The following is a 15,189-nucleotide window of genomic DNA, read 5'->3' as shown; positions in this document are numbered from 1 at the left end:
CCCTCACACAGCATCACACCCCTGTGCCCAGCTGTACACCCTGTGCACAGCCACACACCCCTGTGCACAGCTGTACACCCCCTGTGCCCAGCTGGACACCCCCTGTGCCCGACTGTACACCCTCTGTGCCTGGCTGCACACCCCTCACACAGCTTCACACCCCCTGTGCCTGGCTGTACACCCCTGTGTACCCAGCTGAACACCCCTCACACAGCCACACACCCCCTGTGCACACCTGTACACCCCCTGTGCCCAGCTGGACACCCCCTGTGCCCGACTGTACACCCTCTGTGCCTGGCTGCACACCCCTCACACAGCTTCACACCCCCTGTGCCTGGCTGTACCCCCTCTGTGCCCGGCTGTACACCCCTCACACAGCATCACACCTCCTGTGCTTGGCTGTACACCCCGTGCACAGCATCACACCCCTGTGCCCGGCTGTACACCCTCTGTGTCTGGCTGTACACCCCTCACACAGCATCACACCCTCTGTGCCTGGCTGTACACCCCGTGCAGACCATCACACCCCTGTGCCCGGCTGTACACCCTCTCTGTCTGGCTGTACACCCCTCACACAGCATCACACCCCCTGTGCCTGGCTGTACACCCTGTGCACAGCATCACACCCCTGTGCCCAGCAGTACACCCTCTATGCCTGGCTGTACACCCCTCTCACAGCATCACACCCCTGTGCCTGGCTGTACATCCTCTGTTCCTGGCTGTACACCCCCTGTGCCCGGCTGTACACCCCTCACACAGCATCACACCCCTGTGCCTGGCTGTACACCCTCTGTGCCTGGCTGTACACCCCGTGCAGACCATCACACTCCTGTGCCCGGCTGTATACCCTCTGTGCCTGGCTGTACACCCCTCACACAGCATCACACCCCTGTGCCCGGCTGTACATCCTCTCTGCCTGGCTGTACACCCTCTGTGCCAGGCTGTACACCCCTCACACCGACACACACCCTCTGTGCCCGGCTGTACACCCCTCACACAGCATCACACCCCTGTGCCTGGCTGTACACCCCCTGTGCCCGGCTGTACACCCCTCACACAGCATCACACCCCTGTGCCTGGCTGTTGTGCATACCCCCAAACCCCTGTGCCCAGCTGTACACCCCCTGTTGCCTGGCTGTACACCCCCTGTGCTCGGCTGTACACCCCGTGCTCGGCTGTACACCCCTGGTGTTTGGCCACTGTCCCCGTGCCCAGGTGACAGTGCCACGAGCTGCAGCTGGACCCGGTGCAGGTGGTGGCCCTGTGGCCAGCAGGGCTCCAAGGCAGTGGTACCCTGAGTACCGCCAGGGCCATGGGGCTCCAAGCCAGCAGCTTGGAGAGAGGGAGCCAGCAGGTGGTGGCCCTGTGGCCAGCAGGGCTCCAAGGCAGTGGTACCCTGAGTACCGCCAGGGCCATGGGGCTCCAAGCCAGCAGCACCCCTGGGCTGGGGAGAGGGAGCCGGGCACAGGAGACCTGACCCCGGAGAGCTGCAGGGCTGTGCTGAAGGGTGTCCCAGCCACCTGTGGCCAGATGCCTTCCTCCCTTGCAAGGACCAAGACCTCACCAGCCTCGGTGCAGACGTGGGCTGGTCCTGCCCGGCTCTGCACGGCCCAGTCACCACCCAGGGCCGGACGTTACCTGCAGGGCCGTGCCGGGCTCTGGCAGCGCCAGCAGCCGCTTCTCTACGGCGTCCAGCCAGTGCCGCAGGGCAAGCAGCTGCTCCTGCACCTCCAGCCTCTGCTCGGACCGCAGACAGGCTCTGGGGAGAGAGCAGAGACACACCAGGCTGTGGGGGACACGGCTGCTGTCCCCGCCTGCCCGCACCGCCCCGAACTCCGGGCTTGCTGCCCACCTGCACCGCGTGTGTCACAGCCACACCTGCGCTCACGGCTGTGCTCGCTGCCACACAGCCAGCCCACTCCCTCCCCACCCCAGACTGCCATGAAGGGTTCAGCAGCTCCCCCGGCAGGGTGCGGACACCCGGGCACGTCCGCAGCTCCTGACACGGCCCGTCTGGCAGCGCCCAGCGGTGGCCGTACCTCTCCATCTCCTCCCTGCCCCATGGTGACCTCTCCACGCCATCTCCGGTGAGCCCGGCGTCTCCCGCAGCGCCGCGCACCTGCAGGGAGAGCAGAGGGACGGTGGGCACAGCACACCAGCTCCTGGCACAGGGGCGGGGGACACGGCTCCACAGTGCGGAGTTTGGAGCGTTGCTGTGTCTCCCCAGGGACAGCCCATCCCCGCCAGCTGGGACAGAGCTCCCCTGGCCAGGATCCCCCCTCTGTCCTGTGCTCTGGCCATCACCAGGACCTGCAGGTTTGGGCTTGGCTCCAGCTCCTCTGCATTCCTGCGGTACACCTCAATTTCCCAACCTTTTTCAGCTGGGATCACTCCCAGATGTCACCCTGCTGCCTCTGGTGCCCCGTGTCCCTTCACCTGCTCTGTGCACTGCAGAGCCATGGTCCAGCCCCTGGCTGAGCCCAAAACAAGCCATGGCACACTGACCCCCAGCAACAAATTACCAAGTGGCCCGTGGAAAACCCCCTGCTCTGGCATGGGGCAGTGGTGTCTCAGAGCAGATGCTCCTCAGGTGCTGCAAGTGCAGCCACTTTGCCACAACACATGGGAGAAGATGCCAGGCAAACACAAGATCTACAACCAGCAATGCCCTGGCACGGACACGGGGCACGGACAGGCAGCAGTTACTTCGTGCCCCAGGGGAGAGTGGGACTGGCAGGAGGGATGACACCAAGCCTGCACCCAAAGGCTGAGGGTGATGCTGCTCCACAGCCCAGGAGCACTGTAATTAACCTGTTGCTAACCCTGATTAATTAAGCCAGGTCACTTGGCTGAGCACAAGGAGGGGGAGACACCACTGTGAGGGAAATGGGGCACAGCCACAGCAATGCCACAAAATGATGATGCGCCCAAGACCTAAGCAAGGACATGACCACATCTCCAAGATATTGTACCAGAGGAACAGTCCTGATACGTGGGATGGATAAACGGGAGATAAAACCCCCGTGGAGCAGGAGGGACGTGGCACTGCTGCCGTGGATGGACCTGGGGAAGGTGACATACGGCACCTGAGCAGGAGCTGCAGCACAAGGGGGCTGGGAGGGCCTGGGATATGTCTGCTGCAGAAGGAACCTCAGCCAGGGTCTGCTCAGGGACCCCACCAGCAGCAGCTGTGAATTCCCTGGATGAGGGGAAGAGGCATCAGGCAGGTGCTGGGTGCTGGCGCTGCAGCAGTTCCTCGTGGTCGGAGTGCCAGCAGGGCTCAGTCCCGTCGGGGACACTCTGGGGACATGTGCTCACAGCAGACAGTGCTGTCACGATGCCATCAGCAGGGCCCCAACCAACCCACGCACCCACAGTGTGGCCACCTGCCCCAGCCCTGGCAGCAGTGCCACCCACCAGCTGGAAAAGCCACCAGCAGTGCCTTGCTTCCCCCTGCCCAGGGCCAGGTCAGTGTCCAGGGAGGGAGCAGGATGGCACAGTGGGGGCCACCATGGCTCGTGGCAGCTCCAGTGCAGTCACAAGTGGTCCCACAGCCCTCCTAGCCCCATGCTGGTGGTCCCTGACCCCGTGTGGCCTCATCCCAGGGCAGGAATGCAGTGTGACAATGCCAGCCCTGGTGCCGGAGGCTGGGCACAGAGAACCAGGCAGGTGGAGCATGCTCCCGCAGGTGGGCACGGGGAAAATCTCTTCCAGCCCAAACTCAGCCTGGGCTGCTGGGGCTGGGGATGGAGCTGGAGCTCCGATGGTCGCTGCCAGCCCATCCCAGACACGGTGCCAGCACGGCTGCACCGGCTGCTCCAGAGACACGGGACCGCGAGGAGCAGCAGACCCCAAACGGGTGCTGGGTGCCCTCATGCCTGGGAGGGTCCCACAGCCGCCCCCTGCCCCGGCACGCTGCGAGGGCCGGTTCAGAGCATCTCCCAGCCCCGGCTGGGGCACCGGACACCGCGGGCTGCCCGCGCACCGGGAGCGTGACAGCCGGAACAAACAGCTCTGGAGCTGCCTGACAGCAGCTCCCGGTGCCGCTGAGGGAGGCGGATCCCGCACCGCGCTGCCCACACCGCACCACCCCGTCGGACTAGGGGCTCTGGGGGCTGCCTGGAGCCCGGCAGGACGTGGCGGCTGCGGCAGCACCGTCCCCGCTCGCTCCGTGGCCGGGGGGATTCACCGCTCCGGCCAGCAGCGACCCCGGCTCAGGCCGGCGGGGCACGGAGGCGGGCAGCGAGCCTCAGCGGCACGGCCGGGGGGGGTCCCGGGGTCCCTGGCCATGAGGAGGTTCAGCGCCCCAGCGAGGGGTGGGGGCGTGGGAGAGGCCGGTCGGGCTTTGTGAGAAGCTGTACAGAGCGTTCCCGGCGCGGCGGGGGCCGAGCCAGCAGCGCCCGGGGCGGTGGGCACAGGGAGCTGGCAGCTGCTCTGTGCCAGCAGGGCCACGCTCGGGACAGCGGCCACGGGTCCCGGCCGGCGGACCACAGCCAGGACGGGGCGGTGCTGCCACTCACGCCCCGAAGGGCGGTGGGGAAATGCCGGCGGGGGGCGAGGGACCCCTCCACGGGCGGGGAAGCTGTCGGTGCCTCCCGTGCCACCGCAGTTCTGAGGGATGGTTTAACTCGGGGGGCGGGGAGGGTTAGCTCCAGCCTCCGCAGCAGCAGGGCAGGGTGACATGCAGGGCATTAAAATGGGAAATATGGTGGAGTTCTCCATGGTGACGAGCTTGGCCCGGTCACTCCCAGCGCAGGGTGCTGCAGGGGATGTGGGATGGACAGGGGGTATCAGTGGGGCAGGAGGGTGACATGGAGCAACACAAGGTGATGAAGAGTGTCCGTGGACAGGGGACGCTGTGCTGCGTGGGGGAAGAGGCTGGCTCACCCCAGGAGCAGTCAGCCTGGATCTCGGGGCATTCCCCCTCCTCACCCTCCTGTGCCCCTTTGCCAGCCACCCTGAGGAGATCCCACTGCCTCAGGCACACCAGGGAGGGTCCCCATGACAGGGGCACAGGGTCGAAGGGGTGTGGGGAATAGGGTCCCCCCTGGCACATGGATGTGGGGACCAGGAAACAGAGTTGGACCCCACCAGTGTCAGAGGGAGGGAGGGGTGGTGAGGGGCTTCCAGGCCATGACATGGGACTGGGCCATGGGTCAGAAGGCTCTTGGTGGTCTCAGGAGCTTTAGGAGATGTTACTCACCCTGGGGGATGAGTCAGGAAGTTGGGAGGTAAGCAAGGAATGTCTGGGGGGAGCAGGGAACATCTGGGGGACACAAGGAAATATCTGGGGGGCCACTGAGGTGGGACAGGGCCCCAAGCAGTTTGTGTCATCTGGGGGAACGTCCTGCTGTTCTGGGGCCTCTCTTGAGCCCCCCAAATGGCTGCAGGAGCCTACAGCCCCCCTGAGTCCCCCTAGCCAGTCTGTGCCTAACGGCCTCATCCCACTGCTGGTGGGGACAGACGGACGCAGCAGTTAATTGCTGATGGACAATGCAATTAACGTCCTACCCAGCCACCGCCATCTGTCCCGGCCAGCCCCACCCGGGGCTGCTGACATGCTTGGCTGGTCCTGGCACAGTTGAGACCCCACCAGCCCCTGGACATCACAGGGGGCCTGCAAGGTCCTGACAGCTCTGGCGCTCCTGGCACAGTGCCTGGGGCTCCTGCCACTGCTGTGGGATGACTCTTGTGCTCAGGGAGTCCCAGCCTGGGCTGCACAGTGGCACCTGCCTCAGTGGGCTGGACAGACCCCTTGAGCCACCTGTGCCAGGGGCTGCACTGACATCTCCAGGTGTGCCAGCCTAAATGCTGCTGTCCTACCAGCGGTTGCCAGGCCACCACATCCTGAACCCCCTGAAGCCCCTCAGCCTTACAGCTGACCACTGCCATCCACCCACTGCCCAAAGAGAGTGCCCACAGCACAGCCCACAGCGGGCAGAGGCCACGGCACCGGCAGCAGCACACATGGATGGGAACAGTACCATGGAGGACAGCGTCCCTGCCCAGTCCAGAGCCCCTGGATGAAGGGACAGGTCTGTCCTTGTACAAGCAATGCTCAGAAGCCCCCACAGCACCAGCAGCACCCGCTCCCCAAGACCAGGGGTCTAATGCTGCACCCACATTGACCTCCCAGCAGTGTCAGCTGTGCTGCCAGCATGGGGCAGCTCTGGGGACAACCCCCTGACCCTGCTCTGTGCCTGGCAGCACCATGGGTACACCCAGGCCCAGGTCAGACCCCTGGCACCCCAACACACTTCACCATGACCTGGGGCAGCCCATAGAGCCCGTGGCATGAAGCTGCAGGAGACAGTGGGAGCCCACGGCCACGGTGGCAAGGCCAAGGGGCGAACAGACCACGCAGAGCTGCTGGCTGGTTTCAGAGGATTCTCCTTTACTGCCCTTGCAGGGGAGCCCTGGGTCTGCACTGCTCCTTTTACAGACACTTGGTGGTATGTACAAGTTTAGTGTTTTGCCCCCGAAAAGAGATGTGTTTGGGTAATCCATGGACCCCCACTGTCCCGATGAGTGATGGTCGGGGTGTGGGGGGCCCTGGGAGTGGGGACTGTCCTGGAGCCGCGTGCAGTGGCCCCTCATGCAAAGCCGAACGGGGTCATGAGAGCAATAATGACACCAGAGGCGGAGGGTAACATGACAGGATTTACAGGTGGCAGATGAGAGCAGGGGGGAAGGAGGAGATGTTCTGGAGATCCGCAGTGAGCCCGACACCACACCAGGAGGCCATCCCCAGGGAAGAGGGAGTGTGTGGGGCCAGCGGGGGCCAGGTGACCCCGTGGGTGCTTCTTGGGCCATTGGCTGCTCGGGCACTGTGGCCCCAGTCTCTGGCAGGGGACTCTGGCAAGTGCAAAGGGTGAGGGAGAACGTCCCTGTGTCCTCAGGTGCGGTCCCACCGGCCTCAGGGCGGGGGACGGGCTCCATGGCGGCGATGAGGGGAAGTGGTATGGACATCCAGCCACACTACAACAAAGCGAACAGAAAAGATGGGATGAGACAGGGAGAACAATCCATGAAATGAAGCCACCAAGCCCGGCCGTCAGTGCCGCGCACCTGCTGTGGGACCGGGACAGACCGGGGAGGTCGGTGTTACCTGCGCAGGTGAGCACGGCTGAGCAGCTGCCGCCTCTGGGGCTCCCCTCGAGCCCATCCACGACCTGCTGATGTCGGAGACCCAGCTCAGGAGCTCGCCCAGCGGCACTGGGAGGTCTTTGTTGGGACTGGAAAAAGACGTCTGCCAGAGAGAGAGCGCGTTAGCGCCGGCATGGGGGGGAGCCAGGGGGGTGGAATTACCGCGAAGAAGGAAAAGGAAGCTGTTTTTACAGAAATCTCCCTATTTCTAACAAGAGTGTGTGCCAGGCTGCTACAGCATCCTACGACCCACCCTGTGCTGCAGGGGTCCCATGGCCCTCATACTCTTTGTGAGGGTCAGGAAAACACCCACGGCTCTGGGGGGTTCTGGGGGCAGGAGCTGCGCAGACCCAGGCAGGGGCGTGGGCTCTGGCAGACAGCTGCCAACGGGTCATGGAGCCACATGAGTGTGAGGAAATCAACCTCGAGCAGAAGCACTTCCCAGATACACGGAGAGACTGACAGACAGACCGGCCGACCGCGGCGGGCGCGTCCCGGAGGACGGGTGAGCGGGTGGGCTGGCGGAGGCAGGCACGCAGCGAAGCCCCTCGGCGGGTGAAGTGGCGAGCAGAGGCAGGTCCCCCCGCATGGCGCGGAAGCACCGGGCAGCGCCAGCGCGGCACTTACGGTCAGGGCACCGGCTCTGCGGCGTGGTGGTGGGGACGTGCCAGGAGGCCAAGGCAGGGAGATGGGGCAGCTCGGGGGGCTGGGGTGCAGAGCCCCCTCCTCGCTGCACTGAGGGCGCGTGGAAGGGGTCCAGGCAGCAGCTTCAGGGCTGGTGTGGTGTGTCTAGCTGTCCAGTGCCGAGGAGCTGGTGATGTCCTCCTCTGGCACATCGGTTGCAGTGGGGTGCACCACAGGGCCAAGGCAGTCTCCTCTTTTGGGGTGCAGGGGCTGAAGCCGGCAGGTTAATTACAAAAGAATGCTAAGTGGTTAGATCCAAACGGGGAACTGTTTTCTTGGTGTCCGGCTCGGCCGCGCCGTGTGCGAGCAGCGGCGGGATTGGCGCAGCCAGGAGCAGGAACGGTGTCCGGCTCCTGGGGCACAGGGTGGGGAGGGTAGTGTATATTCTCTCTTGTCTCTTAATATACAAACACTGTCAGCACATTCGCATATATTAATTTATTAGTCTTGTCTTTTTGGTTAAACTTGAGGCACTGCTTTGGGAAAAAAGTGGAGGTTCAAAATTAAAAAAAATACTAGTGATTAGCCAGCAGCGTTGCCACATGCGGAGCGGGTGAGGCAGCGCCTCGGGGGGCTGGCAGGTCTCAGGCCACGTGGAGCAGGGGCCCAGACACCCCGGGGCACTCCCTGCTCGCCTCCCACCCGCAGCTTCTGGATGCGGCCAGGGCGAGGGCAAGGGCAGCCTCCTCCATGGTGCCCTGGGTACTCCCCGTGTATCTGCGCCCGAAACTCGAGGAGGAGTAAGAGGAGGAAGAGAAGGTCATGGAGAAGCCGGAGCCAGTGGCGTCGAAACTGCCGCGCCGGGAGCCTGAGCGGGAGCCGGTGCGAGAGCCCGAGCGCGATCCGGAGGTGGAGCCGGCGCTGCTGATGTTGTAGGGACTGTAGTAGCCCTTGCTGGACTGGGAGGAGGCCTCCAGCAGCCGCAGGCCAGTCCCATCCTCGATCATGCTCCGGTCCATGGCATCCTTGTAGGAGATCTTGAGCTTGGTCTTGGGGCAGGTGAGGTACTTGGAATAGGTGTTGACATCCCGCAGCTTCTGGGCAGTCCGTGCGTCAATGGTGCCCTTCTGCAGCGCCTCATCCAGGGAGACACGGCCTGGGGCATCAGGCTCGATCAGGCCCCCTGTCAAGTACTGCACCTCCAGGAACCGCTGCCCGGCCTCATAGTACAGCCAGCCCTTCTTCAGGGCCTGCGCCGCCGACATCTTTGTCTTGGTCCGCGGGTCCTCAAAGCCGTAGAAGGCCTTCTGCGCCAGGTTGATGCGGTCCACCATGATCTTGTCAACCAGGCCCTTGGTGACCGCATCAGCGACGGTGCATTTGTCACCGGTGTTGGGGTCGATGATGCCTCCGGTGCAGGCTTGGGCTTCCAGCAGCCGCTGCCCTGTGATGTTGTCCACCAGGTTGCGGCGCATCGCCTCCGTGATGGACACCTTTTCCAGGGTGTCCGTGTCCAGGATGCCTGCCACTGGCCCAGTCTCTTCGGTTGGGTCAGTCCACATGGAGATCTGAGTCCGTGACAGGGCTGGGCTGACAGTGTAGGAGGAGGAGGATCCAACTGAGGATGACCGCGACCGGAAGCCACCCATGTTGCCAGAGAGCATGTCAGCAAACTCAGTGATGGAGAGGGTGCCTGAGCGGTACTGGTCCAGGGCTGACTGGTCAATCAGACCCTTGCCAATGGCATCATCGATGTCATACTGGCGCCCTGAGCGCCTGTCGATGATCATTGACTTCACCACGCCATCGGAGGAGGAGGTGGTGATCTCCTCCCACTCGCACTCCTGCTCTGACAGCTCCAGGTAAGTCTGGTGGTCAATGAGGCCCTTGCGATAGGCTTCGTAGACAGACATCTCCTTGCCAGTCTCCGGGTCAACGATCACCACGCGGCGCTTGCGGACGGAGGACTTGGAGGAGGTCTTCCTCTCCCGCTTTTTCTCCTTCAGAGGCAGGAGGCAGAGGCCGGTCTCTGGGTCTGTGATGCACCGCTCCATGAGCTGCAGGTAGGTGAGGTTCTCCTCTGTGTTGGGGTCGAAGAAGCCCTTGGTGTCGTCACTAGGGTCCAGCAGGATCTCGTTCATCTCCTCGTCAAAGAGGCCCCTCTTGTAGGCCACCTCCACAGGCAGGCGGTGGCTCTCCTCAGGGTCGATGATGCCTCCCGTGGCGATCTGTGCCTCCAGTAAGCGGATGCCGTGGTCCTTCAGGATCAGACCCTTCTTCATCGCCTGGAAGAGGGAGATGAGCTTTCCGGTGTAGGGGTCCCGGTAGCCGGTGACGGCCCGCTCGGCAGAGAGCAGCTTGTCCTTGAACTCGGGGCCCACAATGCCCATGCGCACAGCTTCCTCCACTGTCAGTTTGAGCCCCTTGATGGGATCAATCACATAGCCCGTGGCTGCCTGTGCCTCCAAGAGCTCGAAGGCAGTGCCAGGCCGGATGATCCCCTTCTTCATGGCCTGGTAGATGGACAGACGCTCCTTTGTGGAGTCCACAAAGACGCCAGCGATGCAGCTGGTGCCCTCCAGGAACTTCTTCAGGTTCTTAGAGACCTCCTCGACAGAGGTGAGACCCTCCTGGAGGCGCTGGGCTGTGGCTTCGTCCATCACCTGTGAGAGGACCAGCTCCTCCACAGTGATCTGCTTCCGCAGGCCCCGGAAGGTGAGCTTCCGTGTGTCGCAGAGCGGGAGCAGGAGGAGCCTGGAGTTCTCGTCCTTCCGACACCGCCTCAGCAGCTGCGTGTAGCTGAGCTTCTCATCTGTGGAGGGGTCCACGTAGCTGCGCACCTCGCTGGGCTCCGACAGCATGTCATACGTCTCCTTGTTGATGAAGCCCCGCTGGAGGGCCACCTCCAGGGGCAGGTGGAAGCCCAGGTGAGGGTCAATTATGCCGCCGGTGGCGATCTGGGCGTCTAGGAGCTTGAGGGCCTCTTCGCTGGGAATGAGATCCTTCTTCATGGCCTGGAAGAGGGAAATCTTCTGTTCACTGTAGGGGTCCCTGTAGCCGGTCACAGCTCTCTCTGCAGACAGGAGCCGGTCGTGGATCTCTGGCCCCACCACGCCCTTCCTGACTGCCTCATCAACAGTCAGCATTTCATTCTTCGTGGGGTCGATCATGAAGCCGGTGGCTGCCTGGGCCTCCAGGAGGGAGCGGGCCACTTCGGAATTGATCAGGCCCTTCTTCAGCGCCTGGTAGACACTGAGTGTCTGCTTGGAGGAGGGGATGTAGATGCCAGCCACACAGCCTGACCCATAAAGGTACTTCCAGACAGTCTCCACATCCAGGAGCTCCCGGAAGGTTTTGGAGCCCTGTTTCAGCAGGTTGTAGATGTCCTGTGTGATGATCTTGGCCTCGTAGAGGTCCTCGGCTGTGATGCGGCGCCGGACATAGTCATAGGATGTTAGATTCTGCTGACGGATGATCTCAGTCTTCTCGATGATCTCGATGATAATGATGATCATGCGCTCCTTGGACACGCGGCCCGACTGGAACTCCTCCATGAGGTGTTTACGCTGCTCCTCGGGCAGCAGGTCTGAGTGCATGACATCCCACAGTGACATGGAGGAGCCTGCCCGGCTGCCCACAGGGATGTCCACCTGTGTCTCCTCAAACACCTTCCGTGTCTCTTCTTCTGTATACATGTGAGTGGTTTCCACCACTTTTTGCTTCTCAGGCTCCCGCAGCGGCAGCAGGTATAGGCCCGTCTCGGGATCCTCGATGCACCTCTCCTTCAGCTGCACATAGGTGAGGTTCTCCTGAGTGTTGGGGTCGAAGAAGCCCTTGGTGTCATCACTGGGGTCGGAGAGAGTCCGGTTCATCTCCTCGTCAAAGTAGCCACGCTTGTAGGCCACCTCCACGGGCAGGCGGTGGCTGTGCACGGGGTCGATGATGCCACCGGTGGCGATCTGGGCCTCGAGCAGACGGATGCCATGCTCCTTGACAATAAGCCCTTTCTTCATGGCCTGGAACAGGGAGATGGTATCACCCGAGTAGGGATCCTTGTACCCCGTGACAGCCTTCTCAGCCGACAGCAGCTTCTCGTGCAGCTCAGGCCCGACAATGCCAGCCTTCACCGCCTCGTTGACGTACAGTTTACGGTTCTTCACAGGGTCAATCAAGAACCCAGTGGCTGCCTGGGCTTCCAGGAGGACCACGGCTGTGCTGGGTCTCAGCAGGTTCCTCTTCATGGCTTCATAGATGTTCAGCTTCTCCTTGGTGGCCTCCACATAGACACCGGCAATGCAGTCGCTGCCATGCAGGAATCTCCTGACTGCATCTGTCTCAGAGAGGTCCTTCACTGATTTCTTGCCTTCCTTCAGCTGCTCGTACTGGGTTTTGCTGATGATGCAGGACTCCAGCAGCTCGCTGGCTGGCACTGGTGCCCGCAGACCACTGAATGTCAGTTTCTCCTGCTTTTTGGTTTCTGCCTCCTCGATGATGGTGATCACAATCTTGATGATCTTCTCGATGGTCACTTTGCCGGTCTTGTACTGTCGGAGCAGCTCCCGCCTGTGCTCCTCTGTGAAGTATTCAGAGTGGATCAGCTCCCAGATGGTCATTGTCTGGCCCTTCATGCTGCCCACCGGGACCTCTATGGTTGCTTTGTCGAAGCACTCCTTGGCCTGGCTGTCAGTGTAGATCTCCTCCTGCTGTGACTGGATTGCCTTGTCAGATAGGGGCAGCAGGCGTAGGCCAGTCTGCTTGTCGCGGTGACAACTCTTCTGCAGCTGCACATAGGTGAGGTGTTCCTGGGTGTTGGGACAGTAGAAAGCCTTGGCTTCATCTTGGAACTCAGTCAGAGCCTTGTTTATCTCTGGGTCGAAGTAGCCGCGCTTGTAGGCAACCTCAAGCGGGAGCCGGTGGCTGTTGACGGGGTCGATGATGCCACCAGTGGCAAGCTGGACGTCCAGCAGCCGGAGCCCAGTGTCGCTGGGGATGAGGCCCTTCTGGAGTGCTTGGTAGAGGGAAACTGTCTGACCTGTGTAGGGATCCTTGTAGCCAGTCACCGCCTTCTCTGCCGACAGCAGCTTCTCGTGGAACTCTGGCCCCACCACCTCGGCCTTCACTGCCTCATCCACGGAGAAGAGCTTGTTAGCCACAGGGTCAATGATGTAGCCGGTGGCAGCTTGTGCCTCCAGCAGGGACAGGGCAACTTCTGGCTTCAGCAGGTTTCTCTTCAGGGCCTCGTAGAAGGTGAGCTTCTGGCCTGTAGACTCCACCAGGACACCAGCAATGGCATCCGTGCCCTTCAGGTACTGCCGTACGGACTCCATCTCTGCCACGTCCTTTATGGACTTCTTGCCCTGGTGCAGCTGGTTGTAGAGGTCCTTGTTGATGATCTTGCTCTCAAGCAGCTCGGCAGCGGGCACGGGACCCCGCAGGCCCTCAAAGCACATCTGGCTCTTCTTCTCACTTTCCTCCACAACCGTGATGACGATCTTGATGATCTTCTCCACTGTGATCTTGCCAGTCCTGTACTGCTGGATCAGGTCCCGCCTTTGGTCCTCAGTGAAGTATTCAGAGTTGATTAGCTCCCAGATGGTCATCGTCTTCCCTTGGAACTTGCCAAACGGTGCTGTCACCGTGGCCTTCTTGAAGACATCCTTGGCTTCCTTGTCAGTGTAGACCAGCTCTCTGGCTTTGGCTGCTTGGTCAGTGAGTGGCAGGAGGCACAGCCCTGTGTCCGGGTCAGTCACGCACCGCTCCATGAGCTGCAGGTAGGTGAGGTTCTCCTGAGTGTTGGGATCGAAGAAGCCCTTGGTGTCATCAGTGGGGTCAGACAGGACCTGATTCATCTCCTCATCGAAGTAGCCACGCTTGTAGGCAGCTTCCACGGGCAGGCGGTGGCTGTTGACAGGATCGATGATGCCGCCGGTGGCGATCTGGGCCTCGAGCAGGCGGATGCCGTGGTCCCTGACGATGAGATCCTTCTGCATGGCCTGGAAGAGGGAGATCTTGTCACCTGTGTATGGATCCTTATAGCCGGTGACAGCCCGCTCGGCCGACAGCATCTTGTTGTGCAGCTCTGGCCCGATCACTCCCTCTCGCACCGCCTCGTTCACCGAGAGCCTTGCATTCCGCACAGGGTCAATGATGAAGCCAGAAGCAGCCTGTGCCTCCAGGAGCACCAGCGCTGTGCCTGGGCTGAGCAGCTTCTTCTTCATGGCTTCGTAGATGCTCATCTTCTGGTTGGAGGGTTTGATCAGCAAACCGGCAATGCTGCTCTTGCCCTGCAGGTACTTCTTGACATCCTCCCTCTGAGAGAGCTCGCCCACACTCACAACACCCTTTGCCAACTTGTCTAAGTTCTCCCTGCTCAGAATGCCTGCATCAGCCAGCTTCTCTGCTGACACCTTCTGCCGGATGCCGTCAAAGGCGAACTCCGGCTCCCCATTCTGGGCTAAGCCGTCCATTGCATCCCGGCCATTGGGCACAGCCTTGATGTCCAGCAGCTGCGTTGTCGTAACCACCTCCCCAGGCAGGTCATCTGTCTGGATCATGATCTCCCGTCTCTGGGCCAGGGCAGCCTTGTACTCCTCCTGCATCTGCTCGAGCCTCTCCCTCAGCTTCTTGTTCTCTTCTTCCAGAAGTTTCTCCTGCTGCTGTCGCTGCTTCTCCAGCTGCTGTAGCTCCTCCTGCTTGTGCCGGACGTTTTCCTCAGCTTCCTTCTGATGCTTCTTGGCTTCCTCTAACATAGCTTTCAACTGCTGCTTCTCCTGCTCCATCTCCTGCTGCTGCCGTTCCTGCTCTGCCTTCAGGTTCTGGGCTTTGTTCACTTCATCCTTAAAGAGCTTCTCCAGCTTCGATTTCTCCTCCTCAATGAACTTCTCCTTCTGCAGCAGGGCATCTTTCTCCGTCAGGAAGCTCTGCTGCAGGAGCTGCGTCTCCTGACGGAGCTGAGCCTGCTGGGCCACCTGCATCTAGGGTGGGAGAGAGAACAGTGCAGTCAGACACCCAGGAGGGCAGTGGGGGACTGAGGGTGGGCTGAGGCAGGGGGACGGGCGGCAGGGGTGGCACGGAGGCACAGTCACTCAGACACTCTCTGCATCAGTTAAGAGCTAAGGAGCAGAGGCAGGGTTAGGGAGCCACACACAACATGGGGCAGGATGAGCAGGGGAAGGACACAAGGGAACCCCCAGCACTCAGGCTGGGAGCTGGGCACAGAGAGGAACACGGCAGGACATGCCACGGGGTGGAAGAGCCAGCCCAGGCGGTGGGGATCCCACCTCCATGGCTCCAGGGGTTTGGGGTCCTGCTCCGACGCTGCCTGAGGGGTTTGCTCCATCACCTCCACCTCTACGCACATCCCTGACCTGCACAGGGAGTCCAGCCCCACCATCCCCAGTGATGGTCCTGAGGACCGGC

General features: G+C 61.9%; 1 protein-coding gene across 1 annotated transcript in view; it reads right to left on the bottom strand.

Moving 5' to 3' along the window:
- Positions 1-15,189, bottom strand: part of LOC121360550 (plectin-like) — a gene marked incomplete at its 5' end in the record, with an annotated part of 55,191 nt that overhangs the window by 28,265 nt on the left and 11,737 nt on the right. The window contains 6 exons of the mRNA XM_041480457.1: positions 1,639-1,759; positions 1,938-2,119; positions 7,109-7,249; positions 7,400-7,515; positions 7,618-7,881; positions 8,417-14,744. Of these exons, the coding sequence (XP_041336391.1) occupies positions 1,639-1,759; positions 1,938-2,119; positions 7,109-7,249; positions 7,400-7,515; positions 7,618-7,881; positions 8,417-14,744 (7,152 nt within the window). The remainder of the gene's footprint in view (positions 1-1,638; positions 1,760-1,937; positions 2,120-7,108; positions 7,250-7,399; positions 7,516-7,617; positions 7,882-8,416; positions 14,745-15,189) is intronic.

Source organism: Pyrgilauda ruficollis, unplaced genomic scaffold, assembly GCF_017590135.1.
Source record: "Pyrgilauda ruficollis isolate IOZ18807 unplaced genomic scaffold, ASM1759013v1 scaffold510, whole genome shotgun sequence".
Classification (NCBI taxonomy): Eukaryota; Metazoa; Chordata; class Aves; order Passeriformes; family Passeridae; genus Pyrgilauda; species Pyrgilauda ruficollis.
The sequence above is the reverse complement of the archived record's forward strand: the minus strand, read 5'-3'. Positions and strand labels throughout refer to the sequence as shown.